The 26,579-nt window shown below is 57.2% G+C and overlaps 2 protein-coding genes across 11 annotated transcripts in view; one reads left to right on the top strand and one right to left on the bottom strand.

Annotated features, from left to right (window-relative positions):
* The window catches only part of EBF3 (EBF transcription factor 3), a 130,263-nt gene extending 110,707 nt beyond the window's left edge, over positions 1–19,556 (bottom strand). For all 10 annotated transcript variants that reach the window (XM_062214475.1, XM_062214478.1, XM_062214476.1 and 7 more), the window contains exons 1-6: positions 19,359–19,556; positions 19,120–19,276; positions 18,831–18,894; positions 18,070–18,125; positions 15,022–15,095; positions 13,495–13,563 (exon numbers count right to left, since the gene is read on the bottom strand). In XM_062214475.1, coding sequence (XP_062070459.1) covers positions 13,495–13,563; positions 15,022–15,095; positions 18,070–18,125; positions 18,831–18,894; positions 19,120–19,276; positions 19,359–19,492 — 554 coding nt within the window. In that variant the 5' untranslated portion in view covers positions 19,493–19,556. The remainder of the gene's footprint in view (positions 1–13,494; positions 13,564–15,021; positions 15,096–18,069; positions 18,126–18,830; positions 18,895–19,119; positions 19,277–19,358) is intronic.
* Positions 19,491–25,409, top strand: LOC133776314 (collagen alpha-1(I) chain-like). Its single transcript, XM_062215157.1, has 6 exons — positions 19,491–19,860; positions 19,965–21,044; positions 22,628–22,711; positions 22,759–22,929; positions 24,815–24,960; positions 25,068–25,409. Exons 1-6 carry the CDS (start codon positions 19,491–19,493, stop codon positions 25,407–25,409), a joined length of 2,193 nt encoding a protein of 730 aa, XP_062071141.1.
* The last annotated feature ends 1,170 nt before the right edge of the window (positions 25,410–26,579 follow it).

Below are 26,579 nucleotides of genomic sequence, written 5' to 3'. Positions count from 1 at the left end.
GTGGGGAGACCCCAGCTAGGGTGGTCAAGAACGAGTCATTAGCCCTGTTGGTCTTCCTCCTCCTGGGGACACAACCACCCCACCCCGCAACAGCTCACAAACAGGAAAGGCGTCCACACCAACCTGGGGGAAAACTGCTTCCAGTCGGTGGACGCCAACCAGCTCAGAAGCAAAGGTGAAGCACGGCTGTGTCTACGTCCCAGAGCACCTGCCACTGTCCCCAGGGCTCTAGGGACAGTGACCCACAGGGCTCCGGCCCCACCAGGCCACGTGACTCGGGGGGCCTGGGGCGGACAGCACCCACAGGGAGCACTGCAGAGGTGGCTCTGGCCCTGGGCGTGGGCAGTGACGACACTGCCTTCTACACGGGGCTGGCTTGCTGGGCGGTCAGGGGCTGCAACCAAGCCTATCATCCGTGAGGCCTTACTTTTCAGTAAAATCAACAGAACGCGCATTAAGTACTTAAAGCCCACTCTGAAAGACCAGGCCAGAGCCTCCTCCCTCACAGACCTGCACTGGGGGTGGGGCGGGGGTGGGAGTGCTCAGGTGCACGTGCCTGTTGTGCAGGCCGCTCGGTTTTCTGGACCACGACTTAACGCCCGCTCGGAGCGCTCAGAATGAGAGGCGTTCTAATTCGAGGGAGGCGTTTACTGATTTATTGCTCTCTGTGAGTACTTTCCTCCATGTTCGCAGAGACAGGCTGCGGAGAACACAGATGTCCGTCCCCCAGCCCACACCGCTTTGCCTGCATGAGGGAAAGTGGCGGGGTGACCCCGCCAGCGGCTCGGACGCCCACCGCTCCTTCCACACAAGCAAAGCCGGTCGGGGCCCGTGCACCGGCCGGCCCTGACCCGGCCCTCCCAGGCTCTGCACAAACAAACAGCGAATACTTACGGGGGGCAGGCGTGTAGCGCTGATTCCTTAATCAACAGTTAAAGAAGCAAATTGGATTTGCCCTATCACAAAAAAAAATTCATTCCAGATTGTAGTTACTGTCTTAAGTACAAGAAGGCTGTCTTATGGGCTTGGCCGGATAATTTCATTTTAAAAGTATCTCTAAAATTTGACATCCCCTGGGACTTGTGGTTTTCTCCATCATTATATAACTGTAAACTTCTGGAGGTTAGAGATTGGATAATTCCTTTCAGCTGGACCTGGCCTCCCTCGCTCCCGGCTGCCTTCACGTCCTTAGAGGCGTGCCAACGGGCTGCCCCGAGTCAACCGTCCGGCTCGCGGGCCAGGCCAACCCCCGGCACCCACATCTAAAGTTCAGCGTGCGAGAACTCTCTGACCTCTCTCCCCTTCCTACACTTTTCCAGCCTCTGCTGTTAATTATAGGGATCGTTAGAAACCACAGGCCGCGTCTACCCCCACAGTGGGGAACAAAACAGAAGACGAGGTGCAGTCCCCTCCCGGCTTCTGGGCTCGGACCCGGGAGCAGCTTCGGCGCGCTGTGGCCAGCCCTCGGCGGACCCAGCCGAACCACAAAGCCAGCAGCCCTGGGGGCGCCGCGCGTGTCTCCACGGGTGAAATATGTCCCCAGACTTTCCCGCCCGATGCGTGATTTCTGAGTTGATTAACATTTCACCTCTACTGTTATGCTATTATAGCCTTTATGTTTTAATCCATTTTTTACACCATGGGAAAAGAAAAATATCACTATTCTAGTAATCAAGTTACTCCTGTAAAATCCTAAATAAAATGAGAATTTTATTAAAGATATTTATCTTATACAACGAGAATAAAATCAATCTGCACTGCTGGTCCAGCATCCAGTTACAATAACATTAAAATATATTGTTTATTTGCAGGTGGGGCCATTTCTCTTTTCCGATTGGTCAACGCCAGCGAGCACCTCTCTCAGAATATTGGCTCTGCGGCTGGACATGGAGGAGAGCACTTTTATTGTTAATCAATGCCAATCAATTCTGAGCCTTGATGTTAAATAGGGATCAATACCGCTGGGCTGCGGATGAGATCTGATTTCAATTGGTGAGCAAACCTGCAGAAGTTTTTAATCATAAGGTAAATCAAGACCTGGAACATAAGTCAGATGAATTAATATCGGCGGTGTAGGACCTCTCTTGCCACTGATCCAGCGCAAGGAGATTTCTGTCATATTTCATTATCACTCTCAGGGCAGCTGCAGGCAGCGTTTGGGGAGCCTTTTCTCCGTGGAAGCTGGAGCGCCCCTTGCGCCGCACAGAGACTCCTCCCTGCAGCTGCAGCCCGCTGGTCCACCGAGTATAGTTACACGTATGCCCCATGAATCTCATTTTATGCGATTAAGATCCATAAAAATTCAATAGCTTTTCTTCTGCAATTCACATTTTACCTGGTGAAATATCATAAGAATTTCATTATCTTTGCAGCTGTTGCCTAGGATCGAGCAAAGGTTATTATCCTCTTGGAAAACACTATAGAATATGTACGAAAATGTCAGGAGGGCTGGGCATTTAAAGCTTGATTTTTTAAAAGAAAAACACTGTCTGAAGTTTAGAGTAAACTGTACTTGACATTTATGCACCATGATGCATTTCTTCGTAAACCGATTTTGCAGGGAAATTCTTTGAATTCGACTCTGCGACCAGATTGTAAAAGGAAGAAGGAAGATGGGAGGGGAGGGGAGGGGCGGGGAGGGGGAGGGGGGGAAGCAGGGGGAGGTGGGAGGGGAAGAGATGGAGAGGCAGTCCCAAACCCAAGCTCCCGCACATCCGCCCATATAGGATTTCTCAACCTTTCAGATAACCATCCCCGGGAAGATAACTCCGAGAACCCTGCCCGACGGCTGCGCCCTAGCCCCGAGGATCACCCCGAGGATCACCCCGAGGATCACCCCGAGGATCACTCGGGCCCATTAACGCATCTGGAGAAGAATGGCGGCGCGTGGGAGGCGACTGATCAGAAGGCTCCGTAAATCAGGGGGATTCCACGCCGTCCTCCGGCCTCCACTGCCCGGGTTCCATCTATGATGATAAATTAGTATTAGATGGAACCTAATGAGTTTACTAAACATTTGGGATTTGTGCTAATAAACTGGCTGGCTGTGAACTAGCAGAAGCGAGGCGCAATCCCGGAGCTCTCTCTTATCTCTGCAACATGACAGTTAAACCACGCTCCCAATCTGCGATCAATTCATCACCCGACACCAGCGCACGTTCTTCACTGAAAGATAATTACTGCTTCCCTGGTTCACAACGCTCATATTTCCTCGGGACTGCAGGTCCTGGGAGCAGGCACTGTCACACTCCTGCGAGCCCCGGTACACAGCTCTATTTATGATCATTATTTTCGCCTAAACAAGCCTTTCTCCTCAAGTTGATAACGAAACCCGCGATGACGAGGAGGGAACAGTTAAGCATTGTCTCCTCCGCGGAGCGCTTGCACGTTTCGAGGAGGCCGCGGACAACATTTTACTCCGGGCATTAGTGAAAGTTTCCACTCGGTGGAAGATAGTGCTACCATTTCCTTACACACACACACACACACACACACACTCCTGCTGCTGGCTCTGATTTGTTAAAAACAGACAGAGGCTGAGAGTAAGGCAAGTGACGTCACAGGGAATAAATCAAAACGTGATTAAAAAGGCTGCAGCAGTTTTAAAGTCACAAGTGCCGGCTTCCCCACGCCTCATTTCTAGAACCTCCATCCTGGCCGCCCGCGGATCCACTCTGCCCAGTGGCCAACTCTGGCTGACCCCCAGCACACGCAATAAATTACCCTCACACACAAGTCCGAGACAATGCCAGTCAGTGACCGCGCGGCCTAATAGATGGGAGCCAGCGTGTGTGGGGCTGGAACCGGATTCTGGATGCTGTGTTAACTGCCGGGAAGCACAACGGAGTGGTGGCAAACACCCTGGACCCGCCCACAGCCCTGGTAAAGGCCCCTCCAAGTGACACTCACTCGTACGCCTCGCTTTATTCCCGATCCTGTAGGGAAGAAGTATTTTAAACCTAGAAAACATATCAATGTGTCATAACATTCTGATCCAAGGCAACTTGGTTTTTATTTTAAAGCCTTTTCTCCGATTGCCGCTGGCTGGCTGTCCCCCGGGAGGGGCCCCACGCCGGGTACGAGGACTCTGGTGACCCAGGCAAGTGGGAGAGGGTCCGTGGCCCACCGGCGGGGGGAGGAAGGCGGGCAGCTACACAAAGGCACGTCATTAACTTGCATAACTCATTTATTTGTTCCAAGTAGTGATCTTTGGGGAAAGGGCTGTTATATTTAGAACCTGCTTGTCAAATTTAATAAATGGTAGTGACTGCCGCCCCCCCACCCCCATCGAAAGCACTTTCCCAGGTCCCAAACCTTTCCCTGGGGCCGGCACCAGCGGGAGACCCCCGGCTCGGGGACCGATGGCTGCAGCCCAGTGGCCGGATCAGGCTGGTGACCTCAGACGGTGGGGACAAGCAGCATGTCCAATCCAATGCCCCGCTTGTTTCCTGACCCAATCTTCCTCATGTCAGAGGCCGGATCGCTTCATTGAGAAAATGGAAATGGACAGGGAGCTCCCTTTGGCAGCACTTCCAATAACCAAATATCAAGGAAGAGAGGCCAGCAGGGGCCCACCCCATCCCGGCACGCTGATCTGATTTACCAACCTTTCCTAATGTGAAACAAATGCTGTGGGTGTGAATTCATACTTAACCATAAAAACCTTTGCATTACTCTGTCTCGTATTAAATACCACATATAACTCAGCAGGTTTTATGTTGTGTTTTACTGTCAGCAATGGCTAAAGCTAGCCTAACATTTTGTTTGGCAATTAGGAAAATTTGTAGTTTAATTTATTAAACCAAAAAAGCCAACAGCTACACTGAATGCTGGGTTCATTCCGTTTTTATGCCACGGTACAGTATACTGGCCGCCTGATGATTTAATCCTTCTCCTACGCTGGCCTATGCTGTTTAAATGTTCTAAAATAGTATTATTCAGGAACTACCCCCCCACGCCGGAAACAAGTCTCATGGAGCCACGCCACTTAAATACATTTTTTAGCATGAAGTTAAAATGCTTTCTTTTCTTTGCAAAGGAACCAAGCGCTTACAAATTAAAAAAGAAGACGTGGGATGCGTAAGCTTCCAGAAGCCACGAGGGCCCCACAGACGACACCCAAACAACCAAGCCCACGCTCCGGGGCAAAGTCAGACTCCACTACAAAGCACCAAGGCATAAAGACAGCAGCCCACTGCCCAGAACCCCAGGAAGTCCGGGAAGCACTGTCAGCGAGCGACAGAGCCACGAAAAGACACGAAGGACACGTGAAAGGATTCTGTTCAGGAAAGCAGCCAGTCTGAAAGGCCACGTAATGTGCGATTCCAACTGCACAACGGTCCGGAAATGCACAACGATGGAGAAAGTCAGAGGGCAAGTGGCTGCCGGGGCGCTGGGAGGGGAGTGAGGCGAGCACAGGGGGTTTTTAGGGATGACTGGGGGGAGGGGGGGGACCTGCCACTGTGCATTTGTCTACACCCACAGGACGCACGCACACCGGGATCGAAGCCCCTGTGCAACTGTGAGCTTTAGTTAATAACCATGAATCAGTGTTGGCTCAACGGTGACAAACACCCCACACCAAGGGCAGGTGTCAGCACCCGGGCACTGGGGTGGGGGCACGGGAACTCTGTACTTTCTGCAGGTTTTTCAGTTCTAAAAAATAGACGGTTGCCTTTAAGTGTTAAGGGGACACCTTCAAAAACCTACATCGGATGCAGAGACAGACCCCAAGCTAAGGGCATAGCATCAACATCCCTGGCTGGCCTCTAGCTGTCGGTGTCTCCTGTCTTTCCTCCCGGCCCGGGTGTCCTGCAGCGTGGCACATGTGGTTCTGAACGACAGCCTAGAACCTGTCACCTGTCAGAATGGCTCCCGGCTCCTGGTAGCCATGTCCCCTGGCACGGAAGGTCTGGAGAGCCTAGGGGGGCTAACCCGAGGAGCCCCTCCGAAAACCAGGCCCGCTGAGAAGCACTCACAACCCTAATACCAAGAAGACCAGGAGAGCTTCCCGGGTATTCCTCAAACAAGAGGGGTGCCTTTCGTGGGTTCACAGGATGCTGCTCCAGGAGGCCTGGGGCAGAGCTCCTGGGGCGGGGTGACCCCACGCTGCCCGCTCACGCCCAGAGTCAGATCCCAGGCTCCACTGCACACCCGTCCCCCAGAGATGGCCCTGCACCAGGCACACGCTCCAGAGCTGCATCTCGGTGGCGCTGTGCTATCCAGACTGGCCCTCTCTGCAGAGGGCCCCCGTTCAATGACAACTTACAGAAACACGGAGGCTGTGCAGTTTTTGCACAAAACTGTTGTGGGAACCTCGACTCAGAGTGCAGGCCCCGGAGGTCAGGGCTGGCGTGTGCCCCTGCTAAACCCGGCATCACCAGGGCGAGCGTGCTGAGGGCCTGAAACGCTGCCAGAGCCGAGCTGTGCTGTGTGGCTGTAACACGGCACCCTGCCCCCAGCTGCTGGCTGCTGAGAGAGAGAGAGAGAGAGAGAGAGAGAGAGAGAGAGATGGGAAAATGCAGGCAGGCGCGGGCGGGGGGCGCGGGGGAGGGGCGGCGGCTGGAGCTGCCCGCCTGGGCAGAAGCAGGGCCTCTCCCCAGATGTGCGGGCTCCCTGGGTCCTCCAGCAGAGACACGCTGGAGCCGACTCCTTCCGCCAGCCGGCCCGGGCTCCGTGTCCCACCACAGCGCGGCGCGCGCCCCTTCCTTTCCCACATGTTAAACTCATTTCCGAGCGGCGGCTGGGGAGGCCGCGCGCCCCGCTGCTGTTCCCGCTCCACACCGCGTGGACTCGGGGCATTTTCTGGCTGAGCAGCTTCCAGGGAAGGACTCGGAGGGGCAGCTTCTCATTTGTTTTGTTTTTAAAGGGAAGGGGAAATGAGCCCCCCCCCCCACCATGCACACAGGGCTGTTCATCGAGTTACTGGCAAATTTACAACAGTCACCGTTTTGATAGATACGACGGCCTGTCTTCTGAATAAATAGTTCAGAAGAAATTTTTTTTTCCATTTCTGCAGCGTAATGAACGCTGCTCACCCCAAAGTCTAAAAAGCAACCACCAGACCCTTAACCCACACGACTCCTCCACTCGCCTTTCCCAACGACAGCTCGGAAGCATCCACAAGGCCAACACAGCGCCTCGTTCCAGCCAGGCTGACCGCAAGCATTTTGGGGAGATTTGCTATTAAGATAAACAAACAAGAGGAGCTTGTGCTCTGGGCGCCGTGGGGTGAACGGCTTCCGTTCTGTGGAGCTTGGCGAGCGCAGGTTAAGCACCTGCAGTTTTCCTTTCCTTAGCCCCACTTGTCAGTCACTTCCTGTCTGCACTCCCATCGCCGCAGCCTGGAATTTCCAGCCGCTCCAATGTGCCTCCCATTGCCACTGTGAGTTTGAATGCTGATAAATTATTCACCGTCTTTGAAAAGTAACCGAAAATTACAGCACCTACAAGGATCACCGTCCCCCTGGCTGGTGGCTAAACGTGACAAGGCCAGCTTCCCCGCTCTCCTAGCGTCATGAGAAGGCCTCTGGCCAGCCCAATTATCTTCTGGTGCACAGAGAGTAATTATTGGCTTCCTGTAAGCATGCGTACCAGAGCTCTGAGTTTGGACGGCTTTCCTCGAGGTAATCCAATTCATCCATGCCACCCTAACACAATTACAGGCTCTGCCACGTCTTTGCTCTTCACCTGATAAGGCTGCTGCAGAGGCGCGGATGGTTTGCGTCAACATACCTCCTGGAGTATAGCTTCTGACAGCCCTGCTCCCCGCCCCTCCCCTCCTCCACCCCTGCGTTTTCATACCCGGCTGCCTGCCTGCCTGCCTGCCTGCCGTGGCCCTGTGCAGGCAGCACCAGGCACATTCGCCCTTGCAGGAGCTGAAGGGGACCCCAGCCAGCAAGGAGCACTGCGGAAGTCCTTGTGGGCACGTGGCTGGTTTGCAAACCCGTGGAGTCCTCACCCAGGCCAGGCCCCCATCCATCCTCACAGGCCTCCCCAGCCCGGACCAGACACACAGGCACCGGGCATGGCGGCGGGCGCCCACGCCAGTGGTGGCACACGGTGGCGGTGCACACACAGATGTGGCACGCGGGATGCACGCTCCGGTCGCGGGGGTTACGGGCAGAAGGGAACACAGAGTGGGCACTGTTCCCGGTGGCTCCCTCTCAAAATGAAAGCACGTCATTGTGGCCCAATAAAGCGGCTCTTCCTTGTCTGTTTATTTTCTGAAGTTTATGAAAAAAAAAAATGTTAAGGGATGAATGAACGCGGTGAACTTTTTGCCTCTCTGCACCGGCATGCCAGGGAATAAAACAGCCTTTCACACCTGAGCCCGGCGCAGCCAGACGGGGCCGGTGCGAGCCAGAATCGGATTCTTTGTAGCCACGTCCATTCATCCAAGTGCGCTTTCACATCGCCAAATTTCTGGCCAACGTTTTCCCATCTCTGTAGTCCCCATGTATTAAAACAGCCCCTGAACCGTGGAGCCCTGGGAACACACAGCCAAGGCCAGAGAGGACCCCAGGGTCCTGAGGCCACCACGACAGTCCCAGCTTCAAGAAAACGGAGACGGGGAAATCACCAGCAAACTCTACTGTTGTCGTTGCATTATGCAGATGAAATGACAACTTGTCATTTCGGAAGTTAATACGCAGTCTCCGTGCTGCAGGTTATCCAAATGCTACTGAATAGAAAACCCTGGATCCCTAAATGATGTGTAATTAAAATTATTTTTAAAATCCTTCTTGACAGGCCGGGGCTTAGCCAAAATGTAAATGACATTAAAGAAGACAATGAATTTAATTTTATTTAATGTCCCTTTTTGCAGAGCCTCATTTACATAGCATTTTTAACAAAAGCGTTGACCTTATAAATGCTGGCATTTGTACAGCTTCGGCGGAGTTGGATTTAATCACGCTCGTGCAAAGCCATGAGGGAGGGAGCTGCAAGTTCTCTGCTCGGAGATGGAGTAGGAATAAAAACATTGGGACTGGTCAAATGTTTATCCTCCCTGCTTCTGAAAACAGCCTGACAAGAAGATGTAAAGGGCTAGGGAATAACCCAGTGCTGTTTGCAAGGCTTGGTAATAATCATACATAATCGTTTGGAAATATAGCTAATAAAAAATATAATGAGTGTTCAGCAAAATCGGCATTAGGCCCAAATTACATGATATTAATACTTGAACAGGTGCAGAAAGGCGCTTTAAATGAGGTAAATGAATAAAATGTCCCAGAGCACAACTGTGTGTGCTGACAAAAAGTCAATCCCATGAATAATTCAGCGGGCAGGACTGCCAGCAAAGGTCGGCTCTCTTTGACCTTTGTGACAGGAAGTGAAAGGAAACACTGTTGACTAAAAAAAAAAAAAAAGAAAAGAAAGAAAGAAAGAAAAAGAAAGGAAGAGAAAATCTCCAACTCAGACTTGGGCTACCATTTTGCAGCCACTTTAAAGGAGCAAACTTAAAACGCACCAGCGCATCCAGGGAGGCTGTGAAGGCTGGGGTGCGCAGAGTTAAGGCTGTGGGTAGTTAGGTCACCAGACGACAGACAATGTGAAATCACAGACAATGAGAGGTTAAGCAAATAATATTCCTTTACAGTCCAACGTCAATTATGTATAAAAATCTGAGGTCAGCTGAAAAGTATTTTCAGAGCCCACAGGGCTGAAATTTTGTAACAGCTGTTAAATATGACAAAACTTCACGCGCACACACAATATCCCCCCCCCAAAAAAAAAAAAAAAAAAAAAAAACAAAGCTATTCCAAACTCTGTATGAAAGAAAATGGGATAAACAGATGTCTGGCTTCCAGACAGGAAAGTAGGACAGACTTGGAATGATAAGTCTCCCAAACTCTAGAGACCGGTGCCAGATTTATTGGGGGGGGGGGGGGCACTGCCTGCCACAGAGATGCCAGCTAGCAGGACGCAGGAGACGGTGCCATCTGGAACCGCCCGCCGAGCTGCTCCCGGCACCGCGTGCAGCCCACCGTGCACGGCCCGGCCCCTGCTCCTGTGCCCTCCACGGTGGGCCTCCCCAGCCGGCAACAGTTGGACCCTGCACCTTCTGTCTCCCTAGGCCCGGCACCCAAGGGGAAGGAAAAGAGGATGCTCCTTCCCGGGCACCGCCACAGCCCCAGGAAAGCAGACTGGGATGGCACGGGCGAGCGGCGTGAGCCCAAGTGTGGTTTTGGTTTAGCAGCTCCACCGCCATCCTGTAATCACTTGCAGCCCTTGGAATGTACGGTGAAACAGGAGAGATTTATCTGTTCATAGCTGGGATATGTGGACAATGGGTGTTCCTAACGAAGACCATCTGCTTTTGTGTTTTCCCAGAAAACATTATTCCATGAGGAAAATGATACTCCCATCCTCTCCAGCAGCACCGTAAAAAATCCTGCGTGTGTGTGTGTGTGCATGTGCGCGTGTCTTTGCACGCGCGCCTGTTTGTACACAAAGCCTGGGTGCGGGTGTTCCTTCTCACTTCCAAGCACCACCTTTGCCACAGGTACTTGTGTCTGCGCTATCTCCTCACTGAGCGTCTCTCTACAGCGTTACTTCTTCCCTGTAAGTTGCTACATGTTTCAAACACACCACAGCATAATTATATCTGTGGAGCTGTAAAAAAATAATTGTTTCTCTAGCAATGTTTTATGAGAAAGAAAACGGTTAACACGAGCAGAGCCTTCACAGCACATCTAAAAGGGCTCTGCGATGGGTGACATCCGCACTCTGTGTTGTTCCTAAGCAGTCTATGCTTCAGAAAGACACCTAAACCAAACCGCGTCGTTAATTGATTTAAGGCACCCGTGTCTATAGAATGGGATTGCCCTGCCAGGGCCAGGAGCTTCCCTCACTGTTGTCATAACACAGAAAAGCAGTGTGGACGTGCGGAGGAGGCTCGGGATGGGCGAGAACAAACGCAGGCCCATTGATCTCAATTCAGGTTGGAATTATTGGTTTATATCCTGGGGACAAATAGGCCTTATCTGGTCAGAACCTGCTAAACGTATCCAAAGGCCACAAGGAGCCGAAGAGCACAAGGTATATAATTCTTTTTTAAGCCAACTAACCACGTGGCGACACCGCGGGTGGAGACCTGTGACCTGACTCTCCAACCTGACAGGACGCTGGACTCCAGCACTCACGGGGAAACTCAGCGCAGGCAGCTGATTTTTGGAGGAAACCCACAGCCCACAGAAATGACTGTCATTATGAAACTGAAACACGCCTCCAAAGAGACTGCCCTGATGCAGGTATTTTTCTCTCTCCGGTTAGCACAACTTGCCCCAGTGAACACTACATTCTGTTTTGTTTTGTTTTGTTTTTTTTCTCCCTCTTACAAACATGCCTCAAGCTGAAGACAGCTCCAACACTGCGATCCGTTCACACGGCTTTACAGCAAGAACAAAATGCTAGGGTTATTGTGTCGCTGCAAGTCACGGCTCTCTTAAGAATGCTGAAAACGTACAGTGCATTTGTTATTACATGAAACTATTCTTACCTTAAAATCCCTAACATAGAAGGTGATTAAAATTCCTATAAAATCATCGTATCTCTGAATGTAGAAGCAAAGCAGATTTTTCATCAATAATTAAGACCTCCAAAGCATTTCTGTCTCGCACAAATGGAGCCTCAACCCTCCTTATTCAAATAAACATGGTAAACCCATTAACCAAATGTTTTCACATTGTCCCCTCCCCTCATGCTTCTAGAATATCAAGTGATCACACGCTTCTCCTGGCTACAGAGGTTTGAGAACTCTTAGCACATATTTTAATTAACCAAATAGAAGGCAGCACTGACCCAGAGGAGAATGAAGAATGCATTTCCGCATATCTCGGGGAAGATGTTTCCCACTGTGTGATTAAAGCTGAGCACCAGAGTTATTTGCTATTTCAGTAGCCAATAAACGACCGCAGGTTACACAGATCCAACGTGATTTTTCAGGGGAAAAACAGCATCCAAAATGTTGGTCAATTCAACATGGCTACTTCATTACTGTGGAATGCTAAAAACTCACAATTTAAAAACAAGCCATCTTCTTCAATGTACAAATACTACTTGGCACGTGAAATATCTCCACAACCCTGCATTGGAAAAGCAAGCACGCGCCGCCCTTTCAAGCACCTCCTGCCCAGACAAGACTCCAATAGCTGCTCAGCCACTTTTAACCAATCAAAAATAAATAAATAAATAAAATGAATTCTGTTGCAACAACCCACGGCTGCATGATTTCCATAGCCACACCACCAGAAACAAGCATAATTATATTGATTTTTTTGGTAGCGGGAGTTCTATAAAGTGTGGAACTTGTTCTCCATTCTCTGAGTGACGGCCACAACTGGTCAACCCTATTTGATTACTAATAAGAGAGTTGTCCCTTCTGTCAGATACCGAACATTCTCCACTAAGCAAACAGCTCTTCCAGCTCGTCAAACATTAGCGCTCTCTCCACCGCTGGAGCATATTTCTTTAGGCTTAACTCATGGAGTTTTCCGGCTTTAATTTTTCAGACACTGGACAGCAAAGTTCATGATCAAAAGATAACTTGGTAATGAAAGCTGCTGAAATCCAACTCCTCTTCCAAACAGCCTAACCCTCTGCTTCACTAAGCTGGCGTCCCGTGTGCACGTCCACCATCCATTCCATTTGGGTACCAACGTCGCTGGGCCTCTTGCTGCTCCCCACGGTTGTGGGGGAGAAGGAGCCCCCTCCTCCAACCCCGCGCCGCAGCCCACCGATTTAGGTGAGCCCTGGGAGAGGAGCTGGCTGGTGTTTTCGACACACGCACATGAGCGCCATGAGGACTAACGGTGGATCTCTTAAGGGGATGCCCCACTGGCCCAGGAAGGTGAGAGCGCAGGGCCGGGAGCAGGCGACGTGGCCGCCCGGTTACAGAAATCCGTGTTGGAAAATGCAACCGGCGTGTGTAATTAGTTTCAATTATAACAACTTTGGTTTGTTAGTTACATATTTGCTACTTGACATAAAACGACAGCCACAATTGGAAAAAAATTAGGAGACATTTCCCAACTAATTGAGAGCAGATTAAATTCATTCTACCACTGGGCAACAATTACAACAGGAACACCACCCAAGTTTCAACTTCAACTAACATCCGAGATAAAAAAAAAAATAATGCAAAAATGAAACTCTTGTTAACAAATTAGCAGAAAGCACTTTATGACATATCTCTGGGTTGAAAGCCAGAAACTCCCTAGGCATAAAGTGCTCCTCACAGCGAGAGCAGTGGCAGATGAAACTGCTTCCCCTGACAACTCGCAAGCAATTACTGAGTCCCCACAGAGCGAGCCACCAGGTTGCCAAGTCAACCCACCTGTGCATGGTAACACACGCGGACAACAAATGGCGCAGAGCACAGAGGGGCTGCACACCAGCCTCGCACACCGGGAGCGGCTGCAAACCAAGCCAGGCCCAGGGGCCTGCGGCTGCCCCGGGTTCCGCTTTGAAAAATAAAGAAGTCACGCCTACCTGTCGATGATGACGGGGTCCGAGGGCGTCTCGTTCCTATTGCCGCAGCTTTTCTTGTCACAGCACCGGCTGCGGAACAATTGTGAACAGCGTTTCAGTACGCGTGGCCTCCTTTTATGCCCAGCTTGTAGCTTTTTGTTTTGTTTTGTCTGAATTCTGACAATGAGGCTGCAGGAGTCAAGAAAACAGTTACTCCCCCCCCCCCCATAGTTCTGCGCATTTAAACCCAGGGAGCTCACGTGCTCTGGGGCTGCATTCATGATCTAACTTTCCACCGGAAGCAGCAAAAGTTGAAGCCATCTATTAATACTGGGAGGGTAACCGGAGCTCCCATATACGCTGGGATGCTAAAATATGGAAAACATGTTGTCGGTGTTTGTCTTTGCAATGAACTGAGGAGAAGGCAAGGCAGGCGGCTTGGGAATAACTTTTCACAGCTTCAGCTTTTGTTTACCTCTAATTGTCAAGCTGTTATTTCTGGAAAAGATGCAAGATGCCACCTTCCACCAATATTTCTTTTGGGCATTTATTAATTATAACCACAAAAGCATGCATCCATCTATCACAAACTTCCATTGTTTCTTCCTTAAGCCTACCTTAACTCTGTTATTGAAACTTTAATTAAAGCAGAAATGAAACAAAAATGTTATGCTTCTTGCATTTTAAAAAAGCATACTTGTATAATGGTTACATGTCTAAATTAGTTAAATTAACACCATATGGTAGGCAAAGTATATAAAGCCTTTTAAAGCTGACAGCTAAAGTGATTAAAGAAAGTCTACAGTCTCCCACTTAGAGCTTAAATCACATCTGTGCGCCTTCCATGTTAATTGCAGTACATGCAGAAGTGGATAATAAAGAAATTCCACTTTATTGGTTGTAATTTATATTTATTACCTGATATGAGAAAAAGTCAGCTTTTGTATATTAGTGCTGTGACAATGCGTCTGCTCAGAAATGGCACTTCAGCAGAGGCGCGCACAGCGGGCGCAGGATGCCCCTCAGAGCTCGGGGCCTGCTACTGTAGCCCGTCCTCCGCCGCCCGCCCGGCCGCTGCCCGCGCCACACGCGCCCAGTCGGCGGCGCGCTGCGCTCGCCGTGCGGGGCTGAAGCTCTCGCGGCGGTCGGGAAAACGCAGGTGGGAAACCGCGGAGCTCCGGGCAGGCGCCAGCCGCCGCGCCCGCTCCAGGGCCGAGGCTCCGAGCCGCCGCGCGGTCCAGTTCTCCCGGGCGCGCGCTCCGCGGCCAAGCGCCCGAGTTTTCCTCTCCAGCCACGACCGGCAACTGCGGAGCCCAGGGCACCGAGCCCGAGAAGGAAGCCGTCCGGGGGTCGCGGCGACCCCCGGCTCCGCCCAGGCCCGGACGGCCGCGGCCCCGGGCCCCGGTTTCCGCTTCGCCCGCACCGCGGCGACGCGGCCGGAGGAGGAGCCCGCTCCGTCCCCGCGAGCAGAACCGCGCCCCGGGCTCCCGGGCGGCCGCCTTGCCGACGCGGGGCGGGTGCCGGCGCCGGGACGCCCCCGCCGCTCACCTGCACATGATCTCGTGGGTCAGCAGCACGCGGCACATCTCCGGGTTCTTATCCTGGCCCTCGTAGACGATGGCCTGCGCGGGGGGGACAAGCAGAGGCCGGGGTTACGCGGCGCAGGATCTCCCCGGGCGCGGCGGGGCTCGCGGGCAGCAGGTGCACGGCCGGCGAGGGGAGGCGCTGCGGCCACCGGGCCACCCTGCCGACCCGGCCACTCCGGAGCCGGGCTGCACCAGGGCGGCCTTGCCCTCCCCCGCCGGCCGGCCTCCTCCCTCGGGCGCCCGCCGGGTCGGCCAGGGGCCTCCAGCCCCGCAGCTGCGCCAGCGGCCCCCGAGCAGCGGGCAGTTCAGGGCAGGGCGAAAGGGACTGGGGCCCGGGCGGGCATCAGCCCCGGCACCCGGGGCTCCCGGGCCCCCTCGGCCGCCCGCTTCGCAGCGGCCACCTCCAGGCCGCGTCCTCCGGCCAACGTCTACACCGAGTTCCAATCTGCACGTTACAAGAAGCCCATCAGGACGCGCTGCCGAAGCGGGGGGAGTAGTTTGGGTCCTGCCAAGGCCCGCATGCGCCCTGCCCGCGTGCTCCCCGGCTCGGCAAAGTCCGGAGCCCGGCTGCTCCCCAAGTCCCAAACCCAGGCGCCCGCCGCGGGCAGGCCGCCCCCGCCCCGAGCCCCGGCCAGGGCCCAGTGCGCTACGCGCGTCCCGGGGGCCGAGGCGGGAGGCCCGGGCGCAGCAACCACACGTGGCCGTGCGGGCCCGGGCGTAGCTGGCGCCCCGCAGGAGTTCCCGGGCCCCGGGGCGCCCCTGCCCGCGCGGCCACGTGCTCCTCGCCGGATGATATTTGGAAAGAAAGTGCTAATAGCCAATCTGGTGTTTATTTTGAAACTGCTAACAATGATTTTTCTCGGGTAAAAAGGCGGTGTGTGCGCGCACGCTCGGCTGGGCTTTGAGCGGAGGCTCCGCCAGATGGTGCGAGGCCCTCGGCGCGCCCACGGCGGCGCTCAGCCCGGCTCCACCGCCGGGAACCCGAGCCGGGGCCGGGGGGCCGCCCGCGACGCCGCCCGCCCGGGCCGAGCCTGCACCGCCGGCCTCACAGAGGCAGGGGAAAAAAAAAAAAAAAAGAGAGGGAAAAAAAAAAAAAAAAAACCACACACACCACCACTGGGGGAGGGGCGGAGGCGGGGGCCAGGAGCTGCTCGTTCCCGGCAGAAATTCCACCAAGAGGGGCGGGTGGTTCCGTGCGCAGTGCCCGCCCCCTGGAAATTCTCTGGAAATCACTTCCAAGCTCCTCGGGCGCTGCGGACGCTCTCCTCCCGCGAGCCGACCAGGCCCTTTCTGCGCTCAGCCCGGGGCTGCCCTCCCGGGAAGCGGGCCAGGGTCCCCGCCAGCCCCTCTCCCCAGCTGCGCACCCGCGCTCCAGCGGCAGGCGGGCCGGCGCGCCGCGCGTCTGAGCGCGCTTGTCCTCCGACACATTCCCGTATTTATTTTTGATTTATTTTTTATTTTGTAGCACAAACAGAAATCCATAAACTGTCGGTTCAGCGCCATTGACTCTTTGATCAGTTACTGGACTATTTCTTTCCTTTTTTTTTTTTCCCCTGCCATCCACATCAGTGAGAGGAGAGTCAATGCCTTTATTTTCAGCCCCGTTTATAACACTGCGAAAAGCACAAGGCTAAATGAACAATGAAAGTGCTGAACACGAAGCCTCCTCCCTCCCGGTGCAGCAGAGAGCTGAGAGCAGAGAGCTGTCCACATGAACCTCTTAATTAGACAGCGATTTCCGAAAACATTCTGCCCTGATGTAGAGGAAATAAAAGCACCCAGTCCACCAGCAGCCCCGGCTCCAGAGGCTCCTTGGTGCAGTGATGACCGGAGGGCGCCGGGCCCCACCTCTGTCAGAAGACCCCGGGGTACCTGTCGGGTCTGTTTAACCCTGGGAGACAAGCAGAGCAACACTGCTGCTGCAGACCTACAACCTCGGGCCCTGGCTGCCCCGGTGAGGACAGACTTTCTGGAAGGCAAATACAACCCAGGCTAATTGCGCTGGCTCCGGGACGGGAGGCACGCGTGCTCCGCCGAGCCATTTTCACTTGACACTCGTAATTCTTAAAGTTAGCCTCAAACGCGAAGAAGCTACTTTCACTTCCAAGCCTGCAGTCCAGCTTGGAAGCAGTCTTCAGCCAGTCTGTGCCAGGTGGGTTTCATTTAGGAATGGGAACGCCCCCACGCCCCCAACCTCTCTGTTTTAAGAAAGTGGGGTGGGGGAACCCCTTAAAACCACCGCCGCCACCGGTCCAGCCCAACGCCAGCGGCCGAGACTGCGCGCTGCCAGGCAGCAACGGAGCGTCTTCACCTCATCACGTTACTGATAGCCAATAGTGATCATCGGAAAAGTTGGCCAAGACAGGTTAAATAATTTAATAAGGCGCTGCTTATAATTATGTTATTTACAAGGAATGACAGAGGGTGGGCGGGGGCACGGAGCCGAGGACCGGCTGGAGTGACCCCTGGAGCTGGGAGTCTGAATTATGGAGATGGGGAGCTGTGAGGTGAGGGTGGGCGGGAGTTGAACAAGGTGACTTTTCACCCCAACACATTTAACTTTCAAATCCAAATAAACGTCTCATGTTACTGGACCATCACTGCGGAAAGCAGGGGAAAAATGAACCTCCAAGTCCAACTCCAGGACTCAGCAGGCTTTGTTACAGGGGGGGAGTCACTGCGAATGGGGAGCAGAGACAGAAACACTTAAAAACAAATGGGGGGAGCATCTTGACATTTCTGTCAAATAGGAATTACCATAATTAATTAAGACAGAACGTGATTCCAAGCACAAGGCATTCAATAAAGCATCTACGCCCTGTCCGGTGACAACACAAACTCCCTTCCCGATTGCTCCGTTTATTCCAATAAATATGGAATTCCCATTAGCACGTCAAGGGAGCTAAATGAAAAGCAGACGCCAGGTCCACTTGTTAGTCCCCGGCCTCCGAACCCAGGACCAGCCCCAGCTCAGCAGTGCAAACTACCCCAGACGCACGAACTTTCTCACCTGTTTGGTCATTGAATCTATGAGGCGCACATACAGATCCTGCTCTGTTCTGACTCCTGTAGGGGGAAAAACAACAACAACAAAAAACAAAAAGAGAGAGAGAGAAATCCTCATCAGGATTTCAGCCTGCACCTGGGGCAGGGCACCCGGGCCGACGCAGGGCTGCTGTGCCGAGCAGCACATGTTGGCGATCCCCCCCCCCAAAGGGAGAAAGGGACCCCCCCATCGCTTCTCTTATTTTTTTTCCCCTTTCCTTTAAGTAAGAACCGCTAAGACTCTCCGGGTTTGCACTGAAAGCACAGGAGACTTTGCCTGGCAGAGGGCAGGCCTGGCTGCTGAGCCGGGTGGGCCATGTGGTCATTTATTTTTAGAAGACAGAAAGCATGGACTGGAACCTGAGTGGGAATCTGAGCTCCTTCTAACGTCTCTCGAGGATTTAAAGAAAAAAAAAAACAAAAACACCTCTCGTACAAGGGGATCAAGCCATGCTGGGTTTCAGCGAGCTGCCCCATCCCCATAATTAACATTAATTTGCAAAATTGAAAGAAAGTCGCCTAAAAGTGGACGCCGCGCCGGAGCCCGCATCGACCCCTGTTTACTTGCCCACTTCAGCCGCACCAGTTAATCATGTGAAGTGCCATCGACTTATCGATCGCTTATGTTTTGTTTTCCGCCCATGCCAGGGGAAGGTTTCGTGTTTACATCCGCGTCGTGCGCCTTCGGCGCGGCGGGGAAGCAGGGCGGCCGCGCCGCGCGCTTACCGTTGCTGTACAGCAGCTGCAGCTTGTAGTGGATGCCGTTGTTGGTCTTCTCGTTGTTGGGCTCCTGGAAGTGACCACACACAAGCGGGTTAGCGCCCCAGGCCGCGCTCGCCGCAGGACCCCGGCCCGCCGCGGCGCCTGGAGTCCGCGCGCCCCGCGCCGCCAGCGAGTGCGGGAGCGCGGGGCAGCGGCCCGGCCCGCACGTGGCGCGGGGTCGCCCCGCGCGCGCGGCCCCGCCTGCCTCCCACGTCTCGGGAGCGGGCGGGCGCGGCCGCTCGCCCGCACTTACTTTCTCTTTCTCCACAAAGTCCACAAAGGCCGTCCGCTCGATCTCCACCGGCTGCCCCTGCCTGTCGTACAGCGCCAGCACGAAGTGGAAGAAATTGGATTTCCGGAGGTTGGAGGGCGGCTGCTTCTCGAAGTGCGCCCGCGCCAGCCCCACGCCGCTGCGGGAGCAAAGAGACAGCGGCCGGGTGAGCGGCGCGGCGCGGCGCGGGCCCGGGGCGCGCGCGGGCGGCCGGTACGTACCTCTGGGCGGCTGTGTTGGCGTCCACCACGCCCGCCGTGTGCATCCACGAGCGCACCGGGTTCATGCCGCTGCCCAGCGGCTCCTCCTTCATGGTCGTCCCCCCGCGCGGAATATTCTCCTGAATCCCAAACATGAAAACTGCTGGCGGCGGCCGCAGCTCCCGGCCGAAAGCGCTTCGGGCGAGCGGCGGCGCTCGGGGCTCGGCGGCCGGCGGCAGCCCTGGCCGCCCTCGCCCTGCTCGGCGCTCGCGGTCCGGCCCGCCGCCGGCTTCAGCCCGTCCGGGGCAGGCGCCGCATACACCAGCGGCCGGGCGCTCCGGGCGGCGGCGGCGGCGGCGCTTCGGCGGAGCAGGACGCGGTGGCCGCGGCGGCGGCGGCTGTTGTCTGCTGGCGCGCTCAACGTGGTGTCATCGTAGCCAGGCGGCGTCCGCGGCTGCAGGACACTGCGGGATCGCCCGCTTCTGGCGCGGCCCGCCTGCTCCAAAGACAAATAAACGGGGCAGTGAGTGCTGCGGCGCAGTCCCGGGCGCAGGCGGGGCGCGGCGGGGCCTGGAGCGGCGCGCGCAGCGGACGGAGGCGCACAAAACTCAGCCCTCTCTCCCCGAGGAATGGACCCTTTCCCGGGAGCCAAAACTCGAAGCCCCCGGGAGCGGCGCTGTCAGAGGGTGACGTCGGGGGGCGGCGCCTGCGCCATATATGGGAGCGGCCGCCCCTCGCCGCGCCCCTCGCCGCCGCCGCCGCCGCGCTCGCCGACTGACTGCCTGACGGCGCCGCGAGCCGGGCCGAGCCCCGCGAGCCCCGCGAGCCCCGCCGCCGCCGCCCCCGGCCACGCGCCGCGGCCCCGGGAAGTTGCCCCTAGCCCAAAGACACCCGGAAAAGCAACAAACGCAGCCCCTGCCCAGCCGCGGCGGGGCCCCGAGTGCTCCCCTCAAAACTCGCCACACCGTCAAAACACCAGGGGCGGGGGTGCGGGGCAGCAGAGGCCGAGGCGCCCCCAAGTTGCCCGAACGCACGCCCAGAGCTGCCCGGGGCTGCCGCTGCCCGGGGCACCCCAGAGGGAGAAGCGGGGAGCGGCGGGCCGGCCGCGGGAAGGGGCGCGCGGGCGGGGAGGGCGCCCCGGGCTCCCCGGCTGCGGCGGGACGCGCGGTTCTGCCTGCTTTCGAAGCAGACCCGGGGCTGCTTCGCGGCCGGCCCGCCCCCGTCTGGACCCCGCCGGGCGCCCCACGCTTCCTCCCCCTGTGGAGGCCGCCGAGGGCCGGGCCGGACATCCACGTCGGACGCAGGTTCCGCCAGGGGCACCCCTCTCCCCCCACGGGCCGCAGGAGACCCCGGTCCCCGGCCCTGCCTTGACGCGCCGCGAGCGACAAAGAAGGCTCTGGCCTCGCTCGGCCGACGGGAAGCACACCCGGCCTCTCCGGCGACCCGGAGCCGGCCGTCCGGCTGCGCGCTGGGCGCTGTGGCCGTGCCTCCGCGGCGCGAGCCGCTGCAGAAGCCGAGCGGGCGCCGCGGGCGCCGGGGCCCTGCCCCGGGAGCCGCCCGGCCTGGGTGACCGCGCGGCGCGCGCGTCTGCTCGACCTGATTTCGAGGAATCGGGAAGACGGCCGGGCGCTGGCAGACGCTCGGGCCCGGCGGCCCAGCTCCTGCAGGCGGGACGCGGTGCCCAGGAGTGCGGCCCGCCCAAAGGACGTCCGTGCCACGCGGAGCGGAGACCCAGGGGACCACCGGGAGCTGTCCCGGCCACTTTCCCTGCCAAGAGAAATCAGGCCCTCTTGATTTAAAGGGAAAAAAGCAAAAAGGGGAGGAAAACGCAGCTTTCAGGGCACAAGTTTGAGGCCAGGCAGCCTCTGCCCGCGGGGTCCGGGCGCGCTCCCTTTTTTCGTGAACTGACAGCGTGTGTGCGTTAATATTTTAATTAATCGGGGAAATCGAAGTCCGATTTGCGTTATCTGGGGACCCCCCACGCCTCCTGGAAGGGGTGAGGAGACAGAGCTGCGGCGGGCGGCAATCTATTGTGCTGGTGTTGGGGGTTAATGACTATTGCCAAAGATAAGTGAATTACCAAAGCTGTTGCGCCAGTCCCATCTCAAAACCCATTACGGTGCCGGCCGTCTAATTAAATACGTAAGTATAATAAAATCATATTTTATGACTATTGGAGGGTAATGAGATCAGTCTTTAGACGCGGTCGCCACATATTAAAGATGCCACCGTCTATAGAATGTTAATAACCTTAAATCAAACTGGGTGGAAACTATTCACGATAAATTAAAAGAAAATCTCCGTGTTCCTAACCCACGCGGCGGTTCCCACTCGCGGCAGCCCGGTGCGCAGGAGGGGACGGCGCCTCGGTGGAGGAAGGAAGCCGCACAAAGTTAGGCATCCGGGCAGGGTGGGGCTGGGAGAGGCTTTGTCTGCGCGGCGTGGCTGCTTCCGGGGCTCGCGCAGGGCGCGCGGCCGGCCGAGCCTCATTGTCAGGATATGCAAAGTATCTTTTCGGGAAAGATGAAGTTGGACCTGAGCAACAATGCTTCCTTTGTGGCGCGCCCAGCCTTGCGCCTGGAGGTGCCCCTTCCCGCGCGCAGGAAAAGTATCATGCTTAAAATCATTTACAGTATCTTTAATTCAGATTACACGCGCCAAGGCGATTTAAATCTGATTACCAAATTAGGAGGTTTAAAAAACAAATCCTTCTAAATCTGATACTGTTGACTAAAGAGGGAAAAAAAAGTTCTATAAGCCCATCACATAAGGTAACGATCCTGCCCCCAGAAAGAAAAGGGGTTTTAAACCTTTTTGACAACAAATGCAGCTGCCCCACTATTTTGGACGATATTAAGCGAAAATGAATGCAAATCTGTGTTCAGCAGCCATCTGGCCCGAAATGGGGGAATCAGCTGCTCTCACAACAGGCTCGGAGGCTGAATCCATTTCAGCTCATTTTCTACCTCATCTGGTCCCGCACCCAAAGCGTGGAAAATACGGTCTTTATCATTCACCAACTTTATCTTTTTTGTCACTCCACTGCTGGCTCTGAGCTGTGGGCGCGAGGACCAGCCGCCCAGGCAGGGTCCCCACCTCGGCCTCTGCGGAGGGGTCTGGAGGCGCGGCCCCCACCCCAGCCTCACCTTTTCCATCGCAGGGGCGCGAGGCTCGGCACCCGAGGGAGGCAGAGCACCCGGAGAGGGGGAGGGGGAGCGGGCCGAATCCCGAGGGTCCGGAGCGGAGAGGGGAGTGCGTCCCCTCGCCCTGCCGCCTCCCCGCCCCCCCAGCCCCGTCCCCGCCCCCCTCGCCCTGCGGTGGGGAACGCGAGGCGCCCGGTGCCCGGGAGCCGGGAGCAGAGGGGGAACAGGCCGGTACTCGGGAAGTTGGCGGCGACCCGCGGCGTCACCTCCGCGCGCAGAGCGCTCCCAGGGCGCGGCCGGGGCGTCCAGGGGCCGGGCCGGGCGGGGCCTGCCCTTCGCCGGGGACCCCGCGGGCCGCGGCGGCAGCGGCGAGCGCTCAGGGCCCCGCGCGCCCAACGCGATTTGCACGGGTGGCCCTCGCGCCGCCGCCGCCGCCGCCGCCTCGGAGGGTGGGAAGTATTCCTTTTGTGCGGATTTACGGGGAGAGGCTTCAATGAGCCCCCTCACATTTGCATTTAAATAGCGGCATCAAGCGCTTCGCGTGCCACACACCAGTGGGCTCCCAGATGTCAAGCCGGAGTCAGTCAGATGGCCAGTGCCCAGCTGTCCTCCCCACGTCGTGACCTTAAAGAGACAGCGCCCGCCGCCCCCGGCTCTCCGCTCGGCGAGCGGCGTGCGAGGCGCACGGCTGAGGCGGCGCGCCGGCCGCTGACCCGCGGCACCGCCCTTAGCCTGGCCAGCGACCCAGAGCCTGCACCCAGGCCCACTCCTGCCTCGCTGCCCAGCCACCCGGTGCTCCGAGCCCCGACGCCCACCGCGGGGCGGGCGGTGTCTGCTCAGTGCGCGCCGCGAGGGGCCACCCCCTCACACCTCTTGGGTGCCTGGTCTCCTCCGCGGCGGCGAGGAGCAAGGCCTGGCGATTGGCTGCCAGGTGGTGCCGGCCTCCAAGCCACCCTGCCCTGAAACTCCAGGACAGGGAGCCCGGCGGAACCGCGCCGCCACTGCCTCCAGGGCACCCTTCCTGCTCGCGTGCACCCGCCGTATCCCTTACCACCTTTTCCCAAAAAGTGATTAGCTGCATCTCCCGCGTTGAGAAGCCTGGCAGAGGCTGCTAGCCACCTCAAGCACCAGGGGCTGTGCGGGCCGGGCCAGGTGCGGCACCCAAGGCCACAGGCCCGGGTTGCTCAGCTGGGTCACTTGGAGCCTCCCGGGAAGGGAGAGCCAGAGTGCCAAGGCCGCGGCACAGAGCTGCAGGCGCAGCCCGCCCCCGCGTCCTCCACGCCTGGGGTCAAGCTGACAGGGGCAGGCCCCTGGGCCTCCCGCTCACTGGAGCCTCGGTCTCAGCAGAGCGCCGGACACAGGCAGGGACTGGAGGAAGAGTCCGACAAGGCAGAACCAGGCTGACCGTAGGTCTGGCGGGAAAGAGACCAGAGGGCTGGGAGGCACACACCCCGAAACCCCTGTGAGCTGCGGGAAACGTGGGACCACCACGCACTAGCAAACTCTGCCGACCACGGGAGGGTGAGGTGGCCCCGGAGTGCGCCCCAAGGTCTGCCTTGCACCGGGGACTCTTGCGGCCCATGCGATGCAGGGGCTCGGGGACACCCCAACCTGTTCATCAGCCCTCACAAAGGGAGAGCCCAGCTGGGCTTGGGTGGGTTTTCCCTGCCCGAGAGCACGCCTTCGCCCTCCCCGAGCCGCAGCCGGCTGGGCCCTTGGGAGGCATCTGGTAGCAGAGCCCAAGCGAGGCCCTGCGCCCCAGCTGCCTTCAGACGCAAACAACTGGGCCCTTCGCCCTGGCCCGCGGGGTGCGCCCACCGGCCCCGCTCCTCTGCGCTCCAGGCGGACGGGAAGGTGGGGGCTGAGTTCACAGGTTAAAAGCGAAAATAGAAGGGTCTCAGACCCGCAGTTCTCTTCACCTCCCCCCGCCCACACACACATTTATTCTGCGCGGTTCAGGTTCCACGAGCCCGACCCCCGACTACGGAAGAAAGCTCAATTCTCCAAGTGGAATCGTGCAGGCGCCTTCTGCCAAGGCGGCCAAATTTGACAAACAGCGCCTCCTGGGGTGGGCAGAGTGGAGTGGCGCGGCGCCTCCGAGAGCCGGGCCGCCCGGGCTCCGCCCCCCGGGGGCAGGTGGATGCCCCGGTTCCTGCCCTGCCCCAGCCGCTGGGCGCACCTCGGCCTGGCAGAACCCAAAACCCCAGGGCACGCAGAACCCGCTCCGCACCGCCCAGTCCTAATTGCCGGCCACGTGCGCCTGCCGGAATCGGGCGGAGCCGGGCACCCGGCACAGGGCCCGGCGGCCAGCGCCCACAGGCGCCCTGTCTCCAGAGAAACCTGCGCTGCCAGGGCTGGGCCCCGGGGGCAGCGGCAGCGACGACCCCGAGCTCGCTCAGCCCTCACCCTGGAAAACCCCAGGGCCCTTCCAGAGGGCTCGAAGCGCCAGGGCGCGCCTCGGCTACCTGCAGCACGAGAAAGTAGCAGGGAAACGGCTCGATCTTGCCTCCTTGCTCTTACTTTTCCGTGGCTCCTGCGGTCACTCTCGCTGACCCCACCGCTCAGAGCAGCCCCGGGGCCTCTCCAGCCAGAGCGAGAATCCCCGAATCTCACGCGCGAGCGCTCGGCCTTCCCCCGGCGCGCCTCGGCAACCTCCAAGGTCGCCTTCCCCGCAGGAACGCTCCGGGAGAGCCAGCGAGCTGGGAGCGACAGCTGGCGCGTGGCGGGGTCCCCGGACCCGAGGAGGCCCCGCGCTTCGGCGACGAGCCGCGCACAGAGCCGCCCCGAGGGCTGGCGGGCAGGACGCGCCACCGCCGGCGCCCGGGACGCGGACTCCGCGCCCGCCCGCCCCCACCCGCTTATAAAGCAAACTTTCCCCAGAGAAGTTTCCAGATCGAACGGCGCGCAAACTGCGCCAATCAACACCTAAACAGACCCAACCCGTACAAACACGGATCGATCAGATAATTTCAAATATTATAATTGGCTTTAATTAAACACACTGCGTTCTAATTAACTCTGAAATTTTAGCATGCTTTGGGACACTGGTGTCTGATTTGATATTGTCAGTCCAGATGTCCTAATAAAATTCAATCCTCCACTCAAGACTTCAATATTCACTAAGAACAAAATGCAAATTAAATGTAAAACCTAAAGTATCGCCAAAGGTATAATCAAGAAAGGTGTCTCAAAACTTCTCACTTTTTATTACGCAGTAGTTAAAAAATGCAGATTACATCCTAACAAGTCCGCCAGGCCATAAATCTTAACTCTTTCCTGGACGGGGCGGAGAGCCCCGCCGCCGCCGTGGAGGACAGGGAAGCGGGCGGCAGCGCGCAGGACCGGCTCAGCACCCGCGACTGGAGGCCGCGCCACGCCACGTTTGGAGGAAGTGGGGCCGTGGGAAGCCACGGGGTGGGCCGGACGCGAAGGGCGGCCACGGCCACCAACGCCTGCACGTCCCGCCGCTCCTCCCGCGCCTTCTCCCGCTCCTCCACCGCGCCCTGACCGAGCGGAGCCACAACCGTCCGGGGCGCAGAAGCCGGGCGGTGGGTGCCGGAGGCCGGGCCCGGGTCAGTCCGGCCCGGGGAACCGGCTCCGCTCCGGGAGCCGCGACCACGAGGCAAGGACGGCGGGAGCGCACGCCGCCCGCACGCAGGGACGCGCCCAGCCCTCCGACCTTCCCGCGTGCACAAGCCCCGGCCCGCCTTCGCGCGGCTTCCACGGCACGCAAGCCCGCGGCCCCCTCCGGGCGGCGCGCGGCCGCAGGACGGCCCCTGCGGAGAAGCCGGGCCGGGCCGCGCGGCGGGGATGCGCCTTTGGCCCGGACTCGCTCCTCCACCCGCTCCGAGGGTCCGCGCGGTCTGCGGGCCGGAGTGAGTCCTGTTGAAAGGGAGCTATTCCCACGTTCAACCTGCGTACGTTTTCCATACTAATGGAGTCACTTAAAGCTGTTGCTAATTTAACTTTTTAAAAGGCCACACGGTGGAAATTTGCATTTTCTTTAGGATATTGAAATGAAGAGGAGACTGCTGGGCGGCGAGGCTGCCCCGGGCATAGCTAGGGGCCATGCAGAAATAAAAACAGATAGAGAAAAGAA

This window comes from Lepus europaeus, chromosome 17 (assembly GCF_033115175.1).
Source record: "Lepus europaeus isolate LE1 chromosome 17, mLepTim1.pri, whole genome shotgun sequence".
Taxonomy (NCBI): Eukaryota; Metazoa; Chordata; class Mammalia; order Lagomorpha; family Leporidae; genus Lepus; species Lepus europaeus.
Note: the sequence above shows the minus strand (reverse complement) of the source record. Positions and strands in the feature narration are given on the sequence as shown.

Bases quoted from the DNA above. Each gene is read 5' to 3' on its own strand.
- LOC133776314 (XM_062215157.1), top strand. From the start codon at position 19,491: ATGAAAACTGCTGGCGGCGGCCGCAGCTCCCGGCCGAAAGCGCTTCGG. The intron at 21,045-22,627 runs GTCCGTGCCACG...CCGCCCCCCCAG, and splicing joins GTGCGGCCCGCCCAAAGGAC to CCCCGTCCCCGCCCCCCTCG. The intron at 24,961-25,067 runs GTAGCAGGGAAA...GGGCCTCTCCAG, and splicing joins GCTACCTGCAGCACGAGAAA to CCAGAGCGAGAATCCCCGAA.